Here is a 25119-nt window from a genome sequence, read left to right on the forward strand (position 1 = left end):
AGCCAAGGGACCTTTTCTATCTGCGAGGGGGCAGATAGGGCTTTGGGTTAATGTCTCATCTGGAAGATTCATCCAGCACAAAGTGCCAAGCAAGCTTCGTGTGAAGACCGATGTGAACAATGAAGAAAATCTCAAAAGTGGAAAGATACAGAATGGGCTGGATTTTGCTGTAAATATAAAAAGTCATTCTAACAGCACTCACCATTATTATGCACAAATCAGGCAGCAACTATGAGTGGATGCGCTATGCAGTTAAAACAAATATATGGATTTAAAAAACTTTTTCCTATTGTCCCTTTATCGCTCTCTACTTGCATCTTTCTTTTCATCTCTACTTTTCTTTCTGTACTGGATTTAACATTGAATTAGATATTCTAACACACACTTCCCATTTAAGACGCTACACTGCTCACAACCAATCAGACTGAAGGATCGTTTAAGAGACACACAGTTCACTGACCTGCTCACACAGGTCTCAAATGCCCTGTAGAGGGAACTGTGCTGTTTGGGAGTTTGGCGAACAGCAACATGTCGTGCAAAACCCCACAGAAAGTCTGTGGACAAGCTCACACCCAAGGACAAGTGTCATTGATTCACTGCTCACAGCAATAATTCAATGTATTGATATTAAGCATTATCAGAGCTTTAGTCTGATCCATGCTAACCCCGGCTGCACCTGCCCTCGGAGTTTTTGATGGGACAGTGTAGAGGGAGCTTTACTCTGTATCTAACCCGTGCTGTACCAGCCCTGGAAGTGTTCGATTCTGCCCTGTGCTGACAATATGAAAAAACATGTTATTTCCCAGCACCTTTGAGGTAATATAGGTAAAACATCCCATCAGCTACTAACCTGTGAATCACATGTTTCGAGTGGATGTAGACGAGGACGTCCACCATTTGTCCCACAAAACTTTTGATCACCTTAGGGAACAAATGCATTGGGTATAAATAGAGCTGAACAGAACAGTTTGGGAGAAAGAAAAATCTCGACAATCCTGAAGGTTCAGTGAGTAAATCTCTTGCTCTACATGGTCTTCTAGACCAGGAAGGTTGCAGGTGTGATCTTTGGTCTGAGCTGAGCTAGCTGATCTGAGCTTGCCGGGGTGGGGGAAAAGAGTTGTGCACTGGGATTCTATGATTGGCCCAAGCACCTCTGGGTTAGTGGGGGTGTCAGCCAGTGCTTCCAGTACCAATTACCATCCAGCATCGGTAAGGAGAGGATCAGGCTTGGTTATGATGCTCTCCATGGTTCAATATCCTGCCAACAATGACTGTTGGGGCACACATATGCAGGATGATGGGGAAAGAGCAGGGCTAATTGAACAGCTCTTTTGAGAAGTGGCACAGGCACAATGGGCAAAATGACCTACTTCTGTGCTGTAAGATCCTATGATAAGTACAAGTTGGTGTCAGAAGTCAGTACACAGTATCATTTGTGGCCAACACCAAATTAGAGGATGGAGTTAATACTGAGCAGGCTAGCGACAGAATACAGGAAAACAATAATAAACTTGCAGAATGGGTGTGTAAGTGGCAAATGAACTTCAATACAGATAAGTGTGAGGGTGGTACATTTTGATAGGAAGACCCACATGTTCCTCGGAAAATACGAATCTAAATAGGATTGAGGAGCAGAGGGATCAGGGTACAAATACACAAATCACTTACAGAAACCACTCAGGTTAATATGGCCATAAAAAGCAAACCAAGCACTGGGATTAATTTCCAGAGGGATGGAATTCAAAAGCAGGGAAATTATACTGGACTTATATTGAACCTTGGTCATCCACACTTGGAGCACTGTGCAGTTCTGGTCTCTATATTATAGAAACAAAGAAAATAGGAGCAAGAGTAGGCCATTCAGCCCTTCGAGCCTGCTCTGCCATTCATTATGATCATGGCTGATCATCCAATTCAGTAGCCGATTCCCGCTTTCGCCCCATACCCTTTGATCCCTTTAGACCCAAGAGCTATATCTAACTCCTTCTTGAAAACATACAATGCTTTAGCCTCCAATGCTTTCTGTGGTAGCGAATTCCACAGGCTCACCACTCTCTGGGTGAAGAAATTTCTCCTCCTCTCAGTCCTGAAAGATTTACCCCGTATCCTTAGACTATGACCCCTGGTTCTGGACTCCCCCACCATCGGGAACATCCTTCCTGCATCTACCCTGTCAAGTCCTGTTAGAATTTTATAGGTTTCTGAGATCCCCCCTCACTCTGCTGAACTCCAGCGAATATAATGCTAACTGACTTAATCTCTCCTCATACATCAATGCCGCCATCCCAGGAATCAGTCTGGTAAACCTTCGCTGCACTCCCTCTATAGCAAGAACATCCTTCCTCAGATAAGGAGACCAAAACTGCACACAATATTACAGGTGTGGCCTCACCAAGGCCCTGTATAATTACAGCAAGGCATCCCTGCTCCCATACTCGAATCCTCTCGCTGTGAAGGCCAACATACCATTTGCCTTTTTTACCGTCTGTTGCGCTTGCATGCTTACCTTTAGCGACTGGTGTACGAGAACACCCAGGTCTCGCTGCATATTCCCCCCTCTCAGTTTATAGCCATTCAGATAATAATCTGCCTTCCTGTTTTTGCTACCAAAGTGGATAACCTCACATTTATCCACATTATACTGCATCTGCCAAGCATTAGCACACTCACTCAACTTGTCCAAATCACCCTGAAGCCTCTCTGCATCCTCCTCACAACTCACCCTCCCACCAAGTTTTGTGTCATCTGCAAATTTGGAGATATTACATTTAGTTCCCTCATCTAAATCATTAATGTATAATGTGAATAGCTGGGGTCCTAGCACCGATCTCTGCGGTACCCCACTAGTCACTGCCTGCCATTCGGAAAAAGGCCCATTTATCCCTACTCTTTGTTTCCTGTCCGCCAACCAATTTTCTATCCATCGCAATACACTACCCCAATCCCATGCACTTTAATTTTACATGCTAATCTCTTATGTGAGACTTTGTCGAAAGCCTTCTGAAAGTCCAAATAAACCACATCCACTGGCTCCCCCTCATCAACTCTACTAGTTACATTCTCAAAGAATTCTAGATTTGTCAAGCATGATTTCCCTTTCGTAAATCCATGCTGACTCTGCCTGATTCTACCACTGTTCTTTAAGTGCTCTGCTATAAAATCTTTGATAATGGATTCTACCCACTACCAATATCAGGCTGACCAGTCTATAATTCCCTGCTTTCTCTCTGCCTCCCTTTTTAAATAGTGGGGTTACATTAGCTATCCTCCAATCTGTAGGAACTGTTCCAGAGTCTATAGAATCTTGATATCTTGAATCATAGATATGAAGGCATTGGAGAATGTGCAAAAAAGATTTACAAAGACGATACCAGAACAAAGAGGTTATAACCATAAGGAAAAACTGGGGATTTTTTCCTCGAGAAAAACGAAGGCTGAGGGATGATCTGATAGAGGTCTTTAAAATTATGAAGGGATTCCATAAAGTAGACATAGAGATGATGTTTCCACTTGTGGAGCGACCAGAACTAGGGGCCATCAATCTAAGATAGTCACTAATAAATTCAGTAAGGAATTCAGAAGAAACTTCTTAACCCAGAGAGTGGTGAGAATGTCGAACTCACTACCACAGGGAGTGGTTGAGGTGAATAGTGTAGATACATTTAAGGGGAAGTTGGATAAACACATGAGGGAGAAAGGAATAGAAGGATATTGTGATAGGGTGAGATGAAGGGTGGAAGGAAACTCCTATGGAGCAAAAACACTGGCACGGGCTTCTGTGCTATAACATTCAATATCATTCTATGTAAAATTCAAAATAAAAACAGAATGCACACCGGGGGAGTGTGGGGGACGAGATGAAATTTGTCTCAGACAGGCAATGCTCACGGGTGACGGCAAATTAGCAGCCTGCTTTACACCCTGCCTAGATCGGACTGCTGCTTGAGAGAAATTTCGCCCCCATGCGGTTTCTCAGCCAGCTAGCTGCGAGTCTGCCTCCTGGTTCTTGGAAGAATGAGAAGCTGGGTGAAGGACTTTCTTCTTCCATCTTACCATCTCCCTGACTTTCTCCATCTTCCGTCTCTTGGCCTGGATGACCGAAGCCAGATCTCCCACAGCAGAATATTTCATCACCATGCAAACCACCATTGCTGACAGCTGTACAGCAAACAACACAATACAAAGTGAAGGACAAAGAATTGGAATTCATTCTAGTTACCTCGCATTAAAGCAGAAGCTTGCATTTATATAGTGCCTCTCACACCCTCAGGACATAACAAGTGCTGTACAGCCAATGGAGTACTTATTGGAAGAGCAGTCACTGTTGTAATGTAGGGAAACACGGCAGCAAATCTTTGCACAGCGACATCCTACAAAGAGCAATGAGATGAATGACCGAAGCGTCTGCTTTTGGTTATGTTGGTTGGGAGATAAATATCAGTCCAACACACTGAGGAGAACTCTCCTGCTTTCGTTGAAATAATGCCGTCGAATCTTTTACGTCCACCTGACAGAGCAAACAGGATCTCAGTTTGATGTCCCATCTGAAAGACTGCTCCTCCAACAGTGCAGCACGCCTTCAGTACCACCCCTCCGACAGTGAAGCCCACCCTCGGTACCGCGCCTCCGACAGTGCAGCCCTCCCTCGGTACTCCCCCTCCGACACTGCAGCCCTCCCTCAGTACCGCCCCTCCGACAGTGCAGCCCTCCCTCGGTACCGCCCCTCCAACAGTGCAGCCCTCCCTCGGTACCGCCCCTCCAACAGTGCAGCCCTGGATTTTGTGGTCAAATCTCTGGATTGGGGCTTAGAGGCGAGAATGTTACCCATAAAGCTACAACTGCTAGTACAGTAATGGCTGCCAGAACCTTTAATTAAAGTATGTCAGCCTGAATGATGGAGTCAAGTCTCAGGAGTAGGAGTTGAACACACATGCTTCTGTAACCAGACTGCGAGCTAATGTAGGTCAGCAAGCACTGGGAGTAATGTGTGAATAGGACTTGGTACAAGTTAGGATACGAGCATCAGTGTTTTGGAAGAGCTCATGTTTACTTAGGGTGGAAGTTGGGAGGCCAGCCGGGGGAAATGTTGGAATGGTCAAGTCTAGAGATAACAAAGGTAGGGGCAAGAGTTTCAGCAGCAGATGAATCAAAACTGTTTATAGCCAGCATTTTCCGTTTTTGTTTCAGATTTCCAGCATCTGCAGTATTTTGCTTTTGTTTCTATTTATAGCCATGCCTGCCTACCCGGGGATGAAATCAGTCCAGTCAGTACGCACCAGGAATAGAACTAGGTGACTTTGTGAAATATACACTCAGTACCACATCAGGCAGGACTTTTCCCCACTAAACCACCAGAGAGGCCAAGAGTAAACAAAAAATTCTCAAGCAGTTATACCTCATACCTCCTGATCCCAGGCAACAAACATCTCCTTGTAGTTACAAATAGTGGAATGATTCAGATCTAACAGGACCATGGCCTGTGAGGAGAAAAGGTAACAAACCATCAGAGGATAATACATCACCAAATGAAGCCATAAAGCTATACTAAGGTTTTGCCACCAATAACTTCCTTTAACACACACACAGCCCTCGTTACTGCTGAGTTATGCAACTGAACAATGAGAACAGGATTGGAGTAAAAGTGAAGCAGTGCACCCAAATCCCATCCTCTCCCCCAGAGTAAAGCTCCCTCTACACTGTCCCAACACACTCATATGAACTAGGAGCAGGAATAGGCTATTCAGCCCCTTGAGCCTGCTCCGCCATTCTAGAAGATCATGGCTGATCTGTTTGTGGATTTACCTCCACTTTTCCGCCTACCCCCGATACCCTTTGACTCCCTCATTTGTCAAGAATCTGTCTATTTTGCCTTAAAAATATTCAATGACCCTGCCTCCACCGCATTCCAGGAAAGAGAATTCCACTCCCAGGGCAGGTATAGCACAGGTTAGATACAGAGTGAATCTCCCTCTACACTGTCCCAACAAACACTCCCAGGGCAGGTACAGCACGTGTTAGAGAAGAGAAAAGCTCCCTCTACCCTGATGTCTACACTCTGTGCCCCATACACTGACCACTGCACCATGCATCGTACACAGACTGCCGCACCATATGCTGACCACTGCATACTTACTTCTTTTATACCTTGGTTGGCTGTTGCCTCGTCCATGCATTCAATCTGTTTTCAGGAGACAGGCAAGAATGATATATAGTCAGAGCTGAGTACATGAGGGACTGTGGTCAGCATAAAATCACTTAAGGTGAATGAGCATCTACCCTTAACAGTAGAAAGCAAGACTCAGTCAAGATCAGAGCCAACAATAACAACTTATATTTAAATAGCGCCTTTGACGTAGAAGAACAGCCCATAGCACGTCACAGGAGTGTTATCAGCAATTCAATTAAATAATTAAAATCTGGAATTGAAAGCTAGTCTCAGTAATAGTTTCATGGCACTATCAACAATTGTCGTAAAAACTCATCTGGTTCACTAATGTTCTTTAGGGAAGGAGATCTTCCGTCCTTACCTGGTCTGGCCTACATGTGACACCAGACCCACAGCAATGTGGTTGACACTTAAATGCCCTCTGAGATGGCCTAGCAAGCCACTCAGCTCAAGAGCAATTAGAGATTGGCAACAAATGCTAGCCTGCCAGCGACACCCACATCCCATGAAAGAATAAAAAAAACTGACACTGAGCTTACACAGAGAGATGTCAGGATGGTGACCAAACGCTTGGTCAAAGACATTTTAAGGAGTATCTTAAAAGAGGAGATCGAAGTGGAGTGGTTTATGGAGGGAATTTCAGAGATTAGAGCCTAGGCAGTTGAAGGTACAGCCACCAATGGTGGACTAATTAAAACGCAGACACTCAAGCGGCCAGAATAGGAGGTGTGCAGAGATCTTGGGGTGGGGGGACGGGGGTCATAGGGTTGAGGAGGTTACACAGATGAAGAGAGGCGAGGCCATGGATGCTTGAAAACAACGATGAGAATTTTAAAAGAGGCATTGCCAAACAGAAGCCAATTTAAATCAGTGAGCACAAGGGGGTTGTGCATGAACAGGACTTTGTGCAAGTTAAGACATGAACAGCAGAGTTTTGAATGAGCTCAAGCTTAAGAAGGATGGAAGATGAGAGGCTGCCCAGGAGAGCATTGCAATAGTCAAATGCATACAGCGAAGACAGGATAACGCTGGCGTTGAGAAAGTGAGGGGGGCAGGGCATCAGGGGAAGGGCTCAACCTCATAGAGCTGAGCATCAGGGGAGACCAAGAGTTACATTGCAGGGCATAAGGTGAACAGCCAAGAGTCATGGTGCAGGTAGTGTCGGCAACCCTCAGGATTGTCCTGGTGTCTCTAAGAATTGAAGATTAATCTCCAGGACACTTCTGCAAGCAGTACCAGCAGCAAAATCATAGAGGCTGTGAAAAATATTCATTTTCTTTGAACAGTTATTTATTTGTTAGAAAAATATTGGAAATGGAGGAAAAATGGCTGTTTAACTGGGTGGGCAGTCATGTTATGAAACTTCCAGGAATAAATCCAATCAGAGTTGGCAACCCTACTGACAATTGGTACCCCTAGGAGAGGAGGTGACAATTAGTTTGGATGTCCCTTTGATCACTTCAGAATATCAACTCCCCATCACCACACAGTTTTACACACTACTTACAGCACAAAAACAAGCCATTTGACAGAACTGGTCCATAGAAATGTAGAAAACTTACAGTACGGAAGGAGACAGTTCAGCCCATCATGTGCGTTGGCTTAAAAAGAGCTATCCAGCCGAATCCCACTTTCCAGCTCTTGGTCAGTAGCCCTGTGGGTTACAGCAATTCAACAGCATATCCAAGTATTTTCTAAATGCGATGAGGGTTTCTGCCTCTACTATCCTTTCAAGCAGTGAGTTCCAGACCCCCACCATCCCCTGGGTGAAAAAAATTCTCTTCAACTTCCCTCTAATCCTTCTGCCAATTACATTACTTTAAATCTATGCCTCCTGGTAATCTCCCCTCAGCCCTGTCTGTTCCAAAGAAAACAACCCTAGCCTATCCAATCTTTCCTCATAGCTAAATTCTCCAATTCTAGCAAAATCCTCGTGAATCTCCTCCGTACCCTCTCTACTGTGATCATATCCTTCCTGCAATACACTGACCAGAACTGTACGCACTACTCCAGCTGTGGCCTATCCAGCATCCATGCTGGTGATTATGCTCCTCACAAGCCTCATTCCACCCCTCTTCATCTAACCCTACTAACATCTTCTATTCATTCCTCCCTCGTGCAGCTTGTTGTTTGTTAGATGAGTCCTATGTCCGTCCCTAAACAGCCTTTCTAGCATCAAAATAGGATGAGGTGCAGTTCCAGCTGATAAGCAGGAGACACTGCCTTCCCAAGTGCTCAGTCTCATTACTCAGGGGGCCACCTTGAGCTAATGTAATGCCACAGGCAAACTGGACCTTCTATTAGTATGGAAACAACTACTCCTGGCTTTGGCCAAGGTAGCCATCTACAGGTTCAGACTGGGCATGGCCATTGGGGGGGGTTGTTTACTTCAAGGTCCTGCCTCTCTTCTGCAACTGTTAGCGTGCCTGGGTGTCCCTGGAGATGGAGCATGTGGTGCCCACCAGTACGTTTGATGCTTTCTGCAACTGGTGGGCACCAGAGGAAACATGGGGTCAGAGTCTCAGGATAAGGGTTCGGTCATTTAGGACTGAGATGCAAAATTTCTTCACTTGTGAATCTTTTGAATTATCTCCCCAGAGAGTTGCAGATGCTCATTTGTTGAGAATATTCAAAACAGGGATTGATAGATTTTTGGTACTAAGTAAATTAAGGGATAGTGCAGGATGGTGGAGTTGAGTGATAGAATCATAGTCAGAGGCATTATGGCACAGGAGGTGGTCATTTGGCCCATCGAGTCCATGCCAGCTCTCTGTAGTGCAATCCAATCATTCCCATTTCCCTGTTTTATTCCTGTTGCCCTACAAGTTGATTTACCTCAAGTGCCCATCCAATTTCCTTTTCAAATCATTGATCCTCTCTTTTTCAAACACTCTCGTAGACAGTGATTTCCAGGTCATTACCACTCGCTGCATAAAAAACATTCTTCCCCACATTCCCCCTGCATCTCTTGCCCAAAACCTTAAATCTGTATCCCCTAGTCCCTGTATGATCAGCTTTTCTTTGTCTACCTTTTCTAAACCTGTCAAAATCTTGTGCACTTTTATCAAATCTGCTTTCAATCTCCATTGCTCCAAGGAGAACAACCCCAGCTTTTCCAACCTAACCTTGTAACTAAAATCCTCCATCCCTGGAATCATTCTGGTAAATTTCCTCTGCACCCTCTCAAGGACCCTCATATCCTTCCTGAAGTGTGGTGACCAGAACTGGACACAATTCTCTAGTTGCAATCAGATCAGAATTTTATAAAAGTTCAGTACAACTTCTCTGCTTTTGTAGTCAATACCTCAATTTAATGAAGCCCAAGTTCCCATATGCTTTGCTAACTATTCTCTCAATATGTCCTGCCACCTTTAAAAGTCTGGATCATCAGGACCCTCTGCCCCTCCAAACTTTTTAGAACCGTGCCATTAATTCTATATTGTCTCTCACTTTCCCTTCTGCCAAAATGCATCACCTCACATTTCGATGTGTTAAATTCCATCTGCCACTTGTCTCCCCATTCTGCTAGTCTATCTATGTCCTGTTGCAATTCACTGGTATCTCCCTCACTGTCTGCCACACCTCCAAATTTGGTATTATGGGCAAATTTTGATATCTTATTCTTTATTCCAATATCTAAGTCATTTATATATAGCAAAAAAAGCAGTGGTCCTAGCACTGACCCTTGGGGAACAACACCGACTACCATCCTCCAGTCTGAAAAACAACCATTTACCACAATTCGCTGTTTTCTGTTCTTAAGCCAATTTTTTTTTATCCAAGCTGACACTGACCCTCCTATTCCATGAGCCTCAATTTTGTTAACCAGCCTTTTATGTGGTACTTTGCAAAAAGTATTCTTAAAATACATATAGACAACATCCAACACATTCCCTTCATCAACCTTCTCTGTTACTTCATCTTGTCATTGGACTAGAAATCCAGAGGTCCAGTGCCCTGTGCCCACAGGTTCAATTCCCACCATGGCAGCGGTTGGAATTTAAATTCAATTAATTAATAAATACAGTTAATTAATTAAAAAATTTGAAATTGAAAGCTAGTCTCAGTAATGGTGCAATTAAACTATCATCGATTGTTGTAAAAACCCATCTGGTTCACCAATGTCCTTTAGGGAAGGCGATCTGCCATCCTTACCTGGTCTGGCCTACATGTGACTCTAGACCCACAGCAATGTGGTTGACTCTCAACTGCCCTATGAAATGCCCTAGCAAGCCACTCAGTTGTCAAGGACAATTAGAGATGGGCAACGCTCAATGTTCAAGGATATTCGATGTTCCAGGAGAATAGGCAAAATGGAAAAGGAGGTGGGGTAGCTTTGTTAATAAAGGAAAGGATCAGTGCAGTTGTGAGTAATGATATAGGTGTAATAGATCATGATGTAGAATCAGTTTGGGTGGAAATAAGGAACAGCAAGGGAAAGAAATCACAGGTGGCCGTGGTCTATAGGCCCCCGAGGAGTTGCCTCTCTGGAGGACAAAGTATTAATCATGAAATAATGAAGGTGTAAAAGAAGGGCACTACAATTATCATGGGTGATTTTAATCTGCATATAGACTGGACAAATCAAATTGGCAACATGGAAGATGAATTTGTAGAGTGCATCAGGGATTGTTTCTTACAACAATATGTTGCAAAACCTACCCGGGAACAGTCTATTTTAGATTTGGTAATGCGTAATGAGGTAGGATTAATAAGAGATCTCGTAGTTAAGGATCCTCTAGGGTGAAGCGATCATAACATGGTAGAATTTAAAATTCAGTTTAAGGATGAGCAACTCGGGTCTCAAACTAGCGTCTTCAACTTAAACAAGGGCAATTACAGAGGTATGAAGAAAGAGTTGTCTAAAGCAGGCTGGGAAAATAGACTAAAGGGAAAGTCAGTAGATCAGCAGTGGCAGACTTTTATGCAGATATTTCATAACACTCAGCAAATATTTATTCCGGTCAGAAGGAAGGACTTGATAAGAACAGTTAACCACCCATGGATAACAAAGGAAGTTAAGGAGAGTATCAAATCAAAAACAAAGGCATACAATGCGGCGAAAGCTAGCAGCGGATGACTAAAAAGCTAATAAAGAGGGAGAAAATTGATTGAGAGTAAATTGGCAAGAAATATAAAAACAAACAGCAAGAGCTTCTACGGGTATATAAAAAGGAAGAGAGTAGCTAAACTAAGTGTGGGACACTTAGAGGATGAGACTGGGGAATTAATAACAGGGAAATGGCAGATAATTTAAACCAATATTTTGCATCGGTCTTCATGGTGGAGGACACTATAAACATCCCAACAATAATAGATGAGCAAGGTGTAAATAGGAGGGAGGAACTTGTAGCAATCTCTATCACGAGGGAAAAGGTGCTTGACAAGCTCTTGGGACTAAAGGCAGACATGTTGCCGGGACCTGATGGCCTGCATCCAAGGGTTTTAAAAGAAGTGGCTGCAGAGATAGTGGAGGCATTGGTCGTAATATACCAAAACTCACTGGATTCCGGTAGGGTACCAGCAGATTGGAAAACCGCTAATGTGACGCCCCTATTCAAGAAAGGAGGGAGACAGAAAGCAGGAAACTATAGATCAGTTAGCTTAACATCTGTCATTGGTAAAATGCTACAGTCTATTATTAAGGAAGAAATAGCTGGACATTTAGAAAGACATAATGCAATCAGACAGAGTCAACATGGTTTTTATGAAAGGGAAATCATGTTTGACAAATTTGTTAGAGCTCTTTGAGGAGATAACAAGCAGAGTGGATAAAGGGGAACCGGTAGATGTAGTGTATTTGGATTTTCAGAAGGCGTTCGATAAGGTGCCGCATAAAAGGTGATTGCACAAAATAAGAGCTCAGGGCATTGGGGGTAATGTGTTGGCTTGGATTGAGGATTGGCTAACACACAGAAGGCAGAGAGTCGGGATTAATGGGCCTTTTTCAGGTTGGAAAGCCGTAACTAGTGGGGTGCCACAAGGATCGGTCCTAGGGCCTCAACTATTTTCTATCTATATTAATGACTTGGAGGAAGGGACAGAGTGTAGTGTATCCAAATTTGCTGACGATACAAAAATAGGCGGGAAGGCATGTTGTGATGAGGACACAAAGAACTTGCAAAGGGATATAGATAGGTTAAGTGAGATGGCACAAACTAGGCAGATGGAGTTCAATGTGGGAAATTGAGGTCATCCACTTTGGTAGGAAGAATAAAAAGGAAGATTATTATTTAGACGGAGAAAGACTACAAAATGCTGCAGTACAGAGGGATCTGACTGTTCTTATACATGAAACACAAAAAGTTAGCATGCAGGTGCAGCAAGTAATTAGGAAGGCAAATTGAATTTTGGCCTTTATTGCTAGGGGTTTAGAGTTTAAAAATAGGGAGTCCTGTTACAACTGTACAGGGTGTTGGTGAGGCCACACCTGGAGTACTGCGTACAGTTTTAGTCCCTGTATTTAAGGAAGGATATACTAACGTTGGAGACAGTTCAGAAAAGGTTCACTAGGCTGGTTCCTGGGATGAAGGGGTTGTCTTATCAAGAATGGCTAAACAGGTTAGGCCTTTATTCATTGGAGTTCAGAAGAGCAAGAGGTGATCTTATTGAAATATACAAGATTCTGAGGTGGCTTGACAGGGTAGATGTTGAGAATATGTTTCCACTGGTAGGGGAATCTCGAACTAGGGGACACATTTACAGAATAAGGGGTCACACATTTAAAACTGAGATGCGAAGGAATTTCTTCTCTGAGGGTGATGAATCTCTGGAATTCTCTACCTCAGAGTTGTGTTAAGGAGGAGGTAGACAGATTTTTGAAATCTCGAGAAAGAGGAGTTGAGACCTGGGACAGATCAGCCATGATCTTATTGAATGGTAGGGCAGGCTTGAGGGGCTGAATGGCCTGCTCCTGTTCCTATTTCTTAAGTTCTTCTGTTCCAACAAATGCTGGCCTGCCAGCGACACCCAAATCCCATGAAAGAATAAAGAAAAAACAAAAAGCATCAATTAGATTAGTCAAGCACCATCTGCTTCTTACAAATCCTTGCTGGCTATGGTCATGCAAACCCCCATCGGCTAAGAATGAGGAAAATTAATTTTGCCACATGAACATTGATTTTAAATTGCTGATGGTGAAGAAAGAACTTGCTTTAAAAAACAATTGGAAACTTTGGCTGGAGAGAGACATTAGCCTATTCACAGACAGTACTTCAAAGAACAAAGGGGCTATTCCCTGTTCCAATTTAATCCACAATGGACTTTTTATTACCAGACATTGAAGGTGGAAAGGCTAGCATTCCAGGTTAACTGCTAAGATGGCCAAATACACAAATAGACGTAGTCGAACCGGTTTGATCACATGGCTAGCTGACTTTTGGAGTTGTTTGAATATTGAACTTGCCACAGAGTGTTTGAAAATCAGAAAGTAGTTTTCTCCTGGACTAATAAGACCTCCCTCCTGTCTGCCCTCATCTTGCTGACACCAGCATTGGAAACCATTGAAGACATATGAACACCAAGACAGAAAAGTCTCCTACAGTGAACAAGCTATAAGAAGAATACTGGGCCCCAATGAAAAGAGCTGTCAATCAAAGACTCTACAGCCAGCTGGAACCACAGAAACAGTATCAAGAAACACCCTTTAGAGGCTGCCTCAAACCTCTCTATTTTATTTTTCTTCTGTTCTTTTCTGTCCCTATTTGCATGTGTGTATTGTGTGTGCATGCTAACATGGGAGTGTCATTTATCCATAGGCATTAACCATATTAGAGTTTAAGGTTTTAATAAATTTCACTTTTCATCTTTAAACCTAATAAGGCCTGTTTGTGCTCATTTCTTTGCCTTATAATTGGAAGGCTGTGAACAAGGATTCAAAGGGGGAGCACAAAACACAGTGTGTTTAAAATTAAACCCTGTTACAATAAGACCAGGTGAAGACAATAAGACCCCTAGACACCTTTCTCACCTGGTCGTAACACAATCCTTAATTAACTCAAACCTTGATAGTATTGAATGGCCGAGAAGCTGAGATGGGCCGAACAGCCTCGTCCAGCTCCTATTTCTTATGTTCATATGTCTGTATCATCGTAGAAAACAGGCTTACCACCTTCATGGCATACAACTGTTTGTCTCTTCGGTGTCTCACGATATGTACAAACCCGTAACATCCTTTCGGCTTTGTATCCTGAATCTGGGGAGGGGAGACAATTGATGTGCAGTTAAAAAAAGGTGGAACTATTCACAAGTAAACTTTGTTTATTAAAGAAACAGTTAACAGGGCGAGAGGAAACAAAATGAGAAGCGAGTAGATTGGAGTGGTTAGTGAATTTACCTCATAGTTCTCCATGAAACTGCGAGGCGGACGACACTCTCCCGCCCGTTAACCCGTTGCCAGGGCAACGCGCACAGCATCATGGGAAGAAGAGCATGTAAACATCGCCTCCCGCCCCCTTTATTTACGTCTAAAAATCACAACACTTTCCCCAATTACATTCCATACTATTGTGAGATAAATTAGCTTCTTTTCGTCCTTCAAATATACCGATACAGGTTAAGGGTCATGTCACTTTCCAGTCGGCAGGTACTGCGCGTGCGCAAGGAGGGAAGCAGCTGGCGGTCACGTGTTAAAGGCATGGTCTCTCTTCCTTAGCCATTTCTGATGGCCGCCAGAGTACTTTACTAGGCTGTTTCAGAGTCAACCACATTGCTGTGGCTCTACAGTCACATATAGGCCATCCTTAAGTGACATTAATGAACTGGATGGGTTTTTACAACAAGCCAATAGTTTCATGGTCACCATTACTGATACATAAGAACTAGGAGCAGGGCTAGGCAATTCAGCCCCTCGAGCCTGCTCTGCCATTCAATACCATCATGGCTGATCTCATCTTGGTCTCAACTCCACTTTCCTGCCTGTTCCCCATAACCCTTCAACCCATTTCTAATTAAAAATCTGTCTATCTCCTCCTTTAAATTTACTCAATGTCCCGGCATCCACCGCACTCTGGGGTAGTGAATTCCACAGACTCACAACCCTTTGAGAGAAGTAATTTCTCCTCATCTCTGTTTTAAATCTGCTACCCCTTATCCTAAAACTATGACCTCTCGTTCTAGATTGCCCCACAAGAGGAAACATCCTCTCTATGTCTACTTTGTCAATCCCCTTAATCATCTTATATACCTCAATTTGATCTCCTCTCATTCTTCTAAACTCTACAGAGTAAAGGCCTAAACTGCTCAACCTCTCTTCATAAGACAACCCCCTCATCTCTGGAATCAATCTAGTGAACCTCCTCTGAACTGCCTCCAATGCAACTACATCCTTTCTCAAGTAAGGGGACCAAAACTGTACGCAATACTCCAGGTGCAGTCTCACCAATGCCTTGTACAGTTGCAGCAACACTTCCTTACTTTTATACTCTATTCCTTTAGCAATAAATGCCAAAATTCCATTTGCCTTCCTTATTACCTGCTGCACCTGCATACTAGTTTTCTGTGATTCATGCACGAGGACACCCCGTTCCCTCTGCATCGAAGCACTCTGAAGTTTCTCTCCATTTAGATAATAATTTGCCTTTCTATTCTATACAAGCTTTTTATTCCAGATTTATTTAATTAATTGAATTTAAGTTACCCATCTTCCACAGTGGGATTTCAACTCATGGCTTTGGATCATTATTTGAGGCCTCTGTATTACTAGTCCAATAACATAACCACTACACTACCATCCCCTCTAGTTGGTGTTAAATGCTGTGTCTGATTAATCCTCCTGTGAAATGCCTTGGGGGTGTTAAAGGTGCCAAATGAATGCTGGAACATAGCCACCATGTTACTATTCCCCTACTTTCCACCAGAGGAAATGATTTCCCTTTATCCTATTAACTCTTTTTGATTATCTTAAACACCTCAAATAGTTCAACCCTTAATCTTCTATACTCGAGGGGATACAAGCCTCATGCAACCTGTCCTCACAAACCAATCATTTTAACCCTGATTTTACATCGACAACATAGTGTGACTGAGCTACAACAGCTTCACTACACTGTACACTCTAGTGAATCTCTTGCTGCACAACCCATTGTAAATCTAAGGACAGCAATGTTAAACTGTGTAAAATAGAATGTAGGTGTAGACCCTTTAATGTTAGAAGGTGAAGTTGAGATGGATTCTTGAAATAACTGCTGTGTCTCTATCTGCACAGGGCTGTATGTATCTCTGTCCCTATGATACACCTTTGCCAAAAAAAACGTCAGCAACTACAGGCCAGTCAGTGGTAGGAAAGCTTTTAGAAATGATAATCCAGGACAAAACGAACAGTCACTTGGACAAGTGTGGATTACTTAAGGAAAGCCAGCACAGATGTGTTCAAGGCAAATCATGTTTATCCAACTTGATTGAGTTTTTTGATAACATAGAGGGTTGATGAGGATAATGCAGTTGATATGGTGTACATGGACCTCCAAAAGACATTTGATAAAGTGGCACATAATAAGTTTGCCAGGAATGTTGAAATTCATGGAATAAAAGGGATGGTGGCAGCATGGATACAAAGTTGGCTGAGTGAGAGGAAACAAAGACTAGTGGTGAATGGTTGGTTTTCAGATTGGAGGAAGGTATATAGTGGGATTCCCCAGCAGCAGTACTAAAGCCACTGCTTTTTTAAGGAACATAGGAGCAGGAATAGGCCATTCAGCCCATCAAGCCTGCTCCATCATTCAATATGATCATGGCTGATCATTCACTTCAATGCCTTTTCCCCACATTATCCCCATATCCCTTTATGTCATTGGTCTTGACATATATTAATGATTTAGACTTCGGTGTGCAAGGCACAATTTCAAAATCCAAAATAATACAAACTTGGAAGTATTGTGAATTGTGAGGAGGATAATGATAGACTTCAAGAGAACCCAGACAGGCTGGTGGAATAGGCAGACATGTGGCAGATGAAATTTCATGTAGAGAAGTGTGAAGGGATACATTTTGGTCAGAAGAACGAAGAGAGGCAATATAAATAAAGAATGTAATTCTAAAGGGGTTGCAGGAACAGAGAGATCTGGGGATATATGTACACAAATTGTTAAAGGTGGCAAGACAGATTGAGAAAGTAGTTAATAAGGCATAAAGGATCCTGGGCTTTACAAATACATGCACAAAAGCAAGGAAGTTATGATGAACGTTTATAAAACACTGGGTTTGGCCTCAACTGGAGTATTGTGTCCAACTCTGGACACCACACATTAGGAAGAACGTGAAGGCATTAGACAGGTTGCAGAAACCATTTACTAGAATTATTCTAGGGATGAGGGATTTCAGTTACGTGGATAGATTGGAGAAGCTGGGCCTGTTCTCCTTGGAGGAGAAGGTTGAGAGGAGATTTGATAGAGGTGTTCAAAATTATGAGGGGTCAGGATAGAGTAGATAGAGAGAAACTGTTCCCATTGATGGAAGGGTCGAGAACCAGAGGACACTGATTTAAAAGTGATTGGCAAAAGAAGCAAAGGTGACATGAGGAAAAACTTTTTTTATGCAGTGAGTAGTTAGGATCTACGAGGAACTCCATAATATCATTAGTAGCATCCCCAACACCGAACACCCGTTCCTGCTGGGGGACTTTAATGCCAGGGTTGGGGCCGACCATGACTCATGGCCCTCCTGCCTTGGGCGCTATGGCGTTGGAAGGATGAATGAGAATGGACAGAGACTGCTTGAGTTGTGTACCTATCATAACCTCTGCATCACCAACTCATTCTTTCACACTAAACCCTGTCACCAGGTTTTATGGAGGCACCCAAGATCACGTCGTTGGCTGCAGCTGGACCTCATCATCACAAGGCGAGCCTCCTTAAACTGTGTTCAAATCACACGCAGTTTCCACAGTGCGGACTGCGACACCGAACACTCCCTGGTGTGCAGCAAGGTTAGACTCAAACCAAAGAAGCTGCATCACTCCAAGCAGAAGGGCCACCCACGCATCAACACGAGCAGAATTTCTTATCCACAGCTGTTACAAAAATTTCTAAATTCACTTGTAAAAGCCCTTCAAAACACTCCCACAGGGGATGCTGAGACCAAGTGGGCCCACATCAGAGACGCCATCTATGAGTCAGCTTTTACCACCTATGGCGAACGTGTGAAGAGGAATGCAGACTGGTTTCAATCTCATTTTGAAGAGCTGGAACCTGTCATAGCCGCTAAGCGCATTGCACTGTTGAACTACAAGAAAGCCCCCAGCGAGTTAACATCCGTAGCACTTAAAGCAGCCAGAAGCACTGCACAAAGAACAGCCAGGCGCTGCGCAAATGACTACTGGCAACACCTATGCAGTCATATTCAGCTGGCCTCAGACACCGGAAACATCAGAGGAATGTATGATGGCATTAAGAGAGCTTTTGGGCCAACCATCAAGAAGATCACCACCCTCAAATCTAAATCAGGGGACACAATCACTGACCAACGCAAGCAAATGGACCGCTGGGTTCAGCACTACCTAGAACTGTACTCCAGGGAGAATGTTGTCACTGAGACTGCCCTCAATGCAGCCCAGCCTCTACCAGTCATGGATGAGCTGGACGTACAGCCAACAAAATCGGAACTCAGTGATGCCATTGATTCTCTAGCCAGCGGAAAAGTCCCTGGGAAGGACGGCATTACCCCTGAAATAATCAAGAGTACAAGCCTGCTATACTGTCAGCACTACATGAACTGCTTTGCCTGTGCTGGGACGAGGGAGCAGTACCTCAGGACATGCGCGATGCCAATATCATCACCCTCTGTAAAAACAAAGGTGACCGCGGTGACTGCAACAACTACCGTGGAATATCCCTGCTCAGCATAGTGGGGAAAGTCTTTGCTCGAGTCGCTCTAAACAGGCTCCAGGAGCTGGCCAAGCGCGTCTACCCTGAGGCACAGTGTGGCTTTCGTGCAGAGAGATCGACCGTTGACATGCTGTTCTCCCTTCGTCAGATACAGGAGAAACGCCACGAACAACAGATGCCCCTCTACATTGCTTTCATTGATCTCACCTAAGCCTTTGACCTCGTCAGCAGACGTGGTCTCTTCAGACTACTAGAAAAGATCAGATGTCCACCAAAGCTACTAAGTATCATCACCTCATTCCATGACAATATGAAAGGCACAATTCAGCACAGCGGCACCTCATCAGACCCCTTTCCTATCCTGAGTGGCGTGTAACAGGGCTGTGTTCTCGCACCCACACTGTTTGAGATTTTCTTCTCCCTGCTGCTCTCACATGCGTTCAAGTCTTCAGAAGAAGGAATTTTCCTCCACACAAGATCAGGGGGCAGGTTGTTCAACCTTGCCCGTCTAAGAGCGAAGACCAAAGTACGGAAAGTCCTCATCAGGGAACTCCTCTTTGCTGACGATGCTGCATTAACATCTCACACTGAAGAGTGTCTGCAGAGTCTCATCGACAGGTTTGCGGCTGCCTGCAACGAATTTCGCATAACCAGCAGCCTCAAGAAAACGAACATCATGGGCCAGGACGTCAGAAATGCTCCATCCATCAATATCGGCGACTACGCTCTGGAAGTGGTTTAAGAGTTCACCTACCTAGGCTCAACTATCACCAGTAACCTGTCTCTAGATGCAGAAATCAACAAGCGCATGGGAAAGGCTTCCACTGCTATGTCCAGACTGGCCAAGAGAGTGTGGGAAAATGGCGCACTTACACGGAACACAAAAGTCCGAGTGTATCAAGCCTGTGTCCTCAGTACCTTGCTCTATAGCAGCGAGGCCTGGACAACGTATGTCAGCCAAGAGCGACGTCTCAATTCATTCCATCTACGCTGCCTCCGGAGAATCCTTGGCATCAGGTGGCAGGACCGTATCTCCAACACAGAAGTCCTCGAGGCGGCCAACATCCCCAGCTTCTACACACTACTGAGTCAGCGGCGCTTGAGATGGCTTGGCCATGTGAGCCGCATGGAAGATGGCAGGATCCCCAAAGACACATTGTACAGCAAGCTCGCCACTGGTATCAGACCCACCGACCATCCATGTCTCCGCTTTAAAGACGTCTGCAAACGCGACATGAAGTCCTGTGACATTGATCACAAGTCGTGGGAGTCAGTTGCCAGCGTTCGCCAGAGCTGGCGGGCAGCCATAAAGGCGGGGCTAAAGTGTGGCGAGTCGAAGAGACTTAGCAGTTGGCAGGAAAAAAGACAGAAGTGCATGGGGAGAGCCAACTGTGCAACAGCCCCGACAACCAATTTTATCTGCAGCGCCTGTGGAAGAGCCTGTCACTCTAGAATTGGCCTTTATAGCCACTCCAGGCGCTGCTTCACAAACCACTGACCACCTCCAGGCGCTTACCCATTGTCTCTCGAGACAAGGAGGCCAAAGAAGAGTTAGGATCTGGAATGCACTGCCTGAGAGTTTGGTGGAGACAGATTCATCATGGCTTTCAACAGGGAATTAGATAATTATATGAAGAGAAAAAATGTGCAAGGGTACGGGGGAAAGGCAGGGGAGTGGGACTAGACGAGTTGCTGTCACAGAGCCAGCATGAACACGACGGGCCGAATGGCCTCCTTCTGTGCTGCAACCATTCTGTAATTCTCTCTGAGTTCCTATACTGCATGTCTGTAACTTTCCCCTTGTCCCGCCCGTGATTTGCATAGCCCCGCCCCTGATTTACATAGCCCCGCCCCGCCTCGACGTGGCAGTTGCGTGGCGCGCGCGGCGCGGTGTGTTGTGGGAGGTGGCCAGGCTCCTCCCCCTGGTGGCGGGCGCGCGACAGTCACTTCCGGCGGGAGCCGAGCGGCGGGAACGGCGCCATGGGGCACAGCGACATTATGGGCGCGGCGGAGGACTTCGTCGACCAGGTACCGGGACCCGGCCCAGCCATCCCCGGGATCGCCCCCTCTCCTCCCGCTAGGCCCCACCGTGCCCCGGCTCCTCCCGCTAGGCCCCACCGTGCCCCGGCTCCTCCCGCTAGGCCCCACCGTGCCCCGGCTCCTCCCGCTAGGCCCCACCGTGCCCCGGCTCCTCCCGCTCGGCCCCACCGTGCCCCGGCTCCTCCCGCTCGGCCCCACCGTGCCCCGGCTCCTCCCGCTCGGCCCCACCGTGCCCCGGCTCCTCCCGCTAGGTCCCACCGTGCCCCGGCTCCTCCCGCTAGGCCCGGTTGTTTTGCTGTAGAATAACACCTCAGAAATTTCCCCTGAGATCGGCAGCAAGTTTCGGTTAAATTTTATAATTGAAAAAAAATTCCTTTCGAATTTGTAAAAGAAAAATTCCGGAGTTTCTATTTTGTATTGAAATTGTCACCGCGGTGTCTGAGGGGGAGGGACAGACACGGCCGGATTTTAACTCTGCAAGTGGTTGATTTTGAGTGAGTTAAAATTTAGCCCATAAGATTGTGCCCAGGTGGTTCTCATTTTGTTCCCAGGATAAGTTATTTGTACATAATCTAGGTCTTATTTGAAAATCATCTTGTATTTTCTGCCATCTTTTCCTTTTAATTCTTGTGTCCTTTATAATCCCTATGTAAACATGTCACATTGTAATTACACCCTCTTGCTTGTCGCAGTGCTGTAATGCTCGTTTACATCTCGCATTCACACTGAGTATTGTACAGATATATTTATGTGTCCTCTTATTGTGACTGTAACATCTTAATTTGCTTTATAGCCAGTAAATTAATTTGTGCAGTGACTTTTGCTATGTAGCTAAATGAGTCAATCAGCTGGAGTTGCATATAGATCCAGACTGGATAAGAAGGGCAGGTTGCCTGAAGTACATTAGTGAACCAGTTTATATTATATTTTATATTTAGAGATACAGCACTGAAACAGGCCCCTCGGCCCATCGAGTCTGTGCCGACCAACAACCACCCATTTATACTAATCCTACATTAGCCCCATATTCCCTACCACATCCCCACATTCTCCTACCACCTACCTACAATAGGGGCAATTTTACAATGGCCAATTTACCTATCAACCTGCAAGTCTTTGGCTGTGGGAGGAAACCGGAGCACCCAGCGAAAACCCACGCAGACACCGGGAGAACTTGCAAACTCCGCACAGGCAGTACCCAGAACTGAACCCGGGTCGCTGGAGCTGTGAGGCTGTGCCACTGTGCTGCCCAGTTTGACAATCTGACAGATTTGTGGTCACTTTTACTGATCCCAGCTTTTTATTTCTAGAATTAAACTGAATTCAAACACTTAAACTTCCAGCAGTGGGGTTTGAACTCATGTTCTCTGGATTATTAGTCCAGCGATATAACCACTACACAACTTTACATGAAAGTGAGTTCTCTGGGCTGCCCATGTATAACATCTGGTGAAAGCAGCAGTTGGCTGATGTATACAGTTCTGTGTTCAATCCCTAGACTGTGCTGAACCATCCAGGGCTGCAGTAATGGCTCCCAAACTTGCATGGTCAAGTAGCTCACTGTCCAGACATGGTTATGAAAAATAAGTACTTGTGGGACTGCACCCCATGCTTTCAGGAGAGGGAAATCAAAGATGTGGGACTCGCTGTTTACTTGATTGTGACAGACACTATCACAGTGGCGCAGTGGTTAGCACTGCAGCCTCACTGTTCTAGTGACCCGGGTTCAATTCTGGGTACTGCCTGTGTGGAGTTTGCAAGTTCTCCCTGTGACCGCGTGGGTTTCTGCCGGGTGCTCCGGTTTCTTCCCACAGCCAAAGACTTGCAGGTTGATGGGTAAATTGGCCATTGTAAATTGCCCCTAGTGTAGGTAGGTGGTAGGAGAATTGAGGGGATGCGGTAGGAATATGGGATTAATGTAGGATTAGTATAAATGGGTGGTTGATGGTCGGCACAGACTCAGTGGGCCGAAGGGTCTGTTACAGTGCTGTATCTCTAAATAAATAAATAAACTGCATATTATCCCTGAGTTTTTTTTAAAGAAATGGTTTAAAAGAAAGAACTTGCATTTTATAGTGTCTTTCACAAGCTAAGGACATCCCAAAGTGCTTCACAGCCAATTAAGTACTTTTTGAAGTACAGTCACTTTTGTAATTTAGGAAGCATGGCAGCTAATTTAAGCGTAATAAACTCCCACAATCAGCAGAGTGATAATGACCAGATAATTTGTGTTTTAATGATGTTGGTTGATGGATAAGTATTGGCCCAGGACACCAAAGAGAATTCCCATGCTCTTCCAATAGTGGCCGTGGGATCTTTTACATCCACCTGAGAGAAAGCAGAAGGAGCCTCAGTTAATGTCTCATCTGAAAGATGGCACCTCTGACAGTGCAGTGCTCCCTCAGTGCTGCACTGGGCATTTCAGTCTGGATTATGGGCTCAAGTTTCTAGAGTGGGTTAAAAGCATTTTGCAGGCATTTTTCCTGGATCTGCTGACACATTCTGCCTTGCGGCAGAACTACCCGCAAGACGTAAACTTGATGTCAGGAGCTGCTTTTTGATGTATCATCAGTGTGAGTTTGCGAGTCAGTGCTGTTGGGTTAATGACCTCTCTGTCAGGCCCCACCTTTCCGGAGAGGGAACAACCTTAATGCTCTCAATGATCCACTTGAAGCTTTCTCTCAGAAAATAATATTTTGGGATCCAATATGTAAGTAATTTGAGGCATGATGTTTGGTGAGTGTAGTGTGTTTGGGATGAACAGGTGACTTGGACCTCCGGTTGCCAAAGCTCTTCTCCACTGGTGGTTTCCCTCACCTCATGTCTGGTTCTGTTGTCAATTCACTGATAGAGATTGATCGCTGTGATCAGTCAATAACTTCATTATCATTGGATCATAGACTACCAGGATGGTAAAAGGTAAACTCGATTGATCTTAAACTGAGATGTTAAACCAAGGCCCTGTCTGCCACCTCAGCTGGATGTAAAAGATCCCACAGCCACTATTTTAAAGTTCAAGGGGGTTATCCTCAGTGTGCTGTGAAGTGCTTTGGGTAGTCCTGAGGAAATGAAAGGTGCTGTTAAAAAGCAAATTCTTCCTCATGCCCACTTTGTGATGCTGCTCAACTTTTTGATTTTGCCTGTTTTTTGCCACTAGTTTTGTCCTGGATTCCAGCCCCCAGCATTTATGCAGCTAAATTCAGTTCCCTTTATCCTGGCAGATGTGCAAAGTGCTGGATCTAAGTCAGTTCCTGGAATTAGAGAGGCAGAGTTAGCTACATGATGGCTAGCTACTGGGTCACAAACACTGGTCTGCTGGAATCCAAACTAAGTGAGCAACTTAAAAATATAATTACTGGGTCAGGTGGGAGGAAGGGAAACTTGGTTCTGGCACGTGAGCTGTGAACTGGATTTCTGGTGTTGACTGGAAGTGGATTGTATGCTATTATGAACAAGGAAGGGGGGAAATGTTTTGAGCTAAAATTGTTGATCAGGTTATGTTGGGGTTTCAGGCCAGCTGGAACGATCTCTATCTGTTCACTGTCGGTAGCAGTGTAACATCTGCAATCTCAAGGACGTGCAGAACTGAATGGTATGTGTGTGATTCTAAGTGTTGTGCTGAAATCAGCACAGGAGAAAGTATTTGAAAACTTGTTCACAAGAAAAGAAAGAAAGGAGTTGTATTTCCGAAGCTCCTTTCATGACCTCGGGCTCTCCCAGTGCGCTTTACAGTTAAATAAATACTTTTAAAGTGTGGTCACTGTTATGACTACATTAGCTCCTGGTCACATCCTTCTTTTCAAATCCCCCCATAGCCTTGCCCCTTCCCATCTCTAATCTCCTCCAACCCCACAACCCTCTGAGATCTCTGCCCTCCTCCAATTCTGCCTTATTGCACATTCCTGCTTTTAGTTGCTCCACTATTGGCAGCTGTGCCTTCAGCTGGCAGAGCCCTAAGCTCTGGAATTCCCTTCCTAAACCTCTCCCTCCTCCTTTAAGAGTCTCCTTAAAACCTACCTCTTTGACTAAGCTTTCACTCACCAACCCTAATATTTCCTTAAGTAGCTTGGTGTCAAATTTTGTTTGATAACC

The 25119-nt window shown here is 44.7% G+C and overlaps 2 protein-coding genes across 4 annotated transcripts in view; one reads left to right on the forward strand and one right to left on the reverse strand.

Moving 5' to 3' along the window:
• Positions 1-14318, reverse strand: part of LOC137347395 (serine/threonine kinase-like domain-containing protein STKLD1) — a 33748-nt gene extending 19430 nt beyond the window's left edge. The window contains exons 1-6 of the mRNA XM_068011832.1: positions 14274-14318; positions 7729-7820; positions 6134-6178; positions 5403-5477; positions 4054-4158; positions 851-921 (exon numbers count right to left, since the gene is read on the reverse strand). Of these exons, the coding sequence (XP_067867933.1) occupies positions 851-921; positions 4054-4158; positions 5403-5477; positions 6134-6169 (287 nt within the window). The 5' untranslated portion in view covers positions 6170-6178; positions 7729-7820; positions 14274-14318. The remainder of the gene's footprint in view (positions 1-850; positions 922-4053; positions 4159-5402; positions 5478-6133; positions 6179-7728; positions 7821-14273) is intronic.
• Positions 14319-20907: 6589 nt separating this feature from the next.
• The window catches only part of LOC137347562 (surfeit locus protein 4), a 29374-nt gene continuing 25162 nt past the window's right edge, over positions 20908-25119 (forward strand). The window contains exon 1 of one of the 3 annotated variants that reach the window (XM_068012047.1): positions 20908-21015. In XM_068012047.1, coding sequence (XP_067868148.1) covers positions 20968-21015 — 48 coding nt within the window. In that variant the 5' untranslated portion in view covers positions 20908-20967. Of the gene's footprint in view, positions 21016-21294; positions 21522-24294; positions 24359-25119 lie in introns of those variants that run through there. The other 2 variants (XM_068012048.1, XM_068012050.1) reach the window with 2 other exon arrangements.

The sequence above is a fragment of the Heterodontus francisci genome, chromosome 32, assembly GCF_036365525.1.
Source record: "Heterodontus francisci isolate sHetFra1 chromosome 32, sHetFra1.hap1, whole genome shotgun sequence".
Classification (NCBI taxonomy): domain Eukaryota; kingdom Metazoa; phylum Chordata; class Chondrichthyes; order Heterodontiformes; family Heterodontidae; genus Heterodontus; species Heterodontus francisci.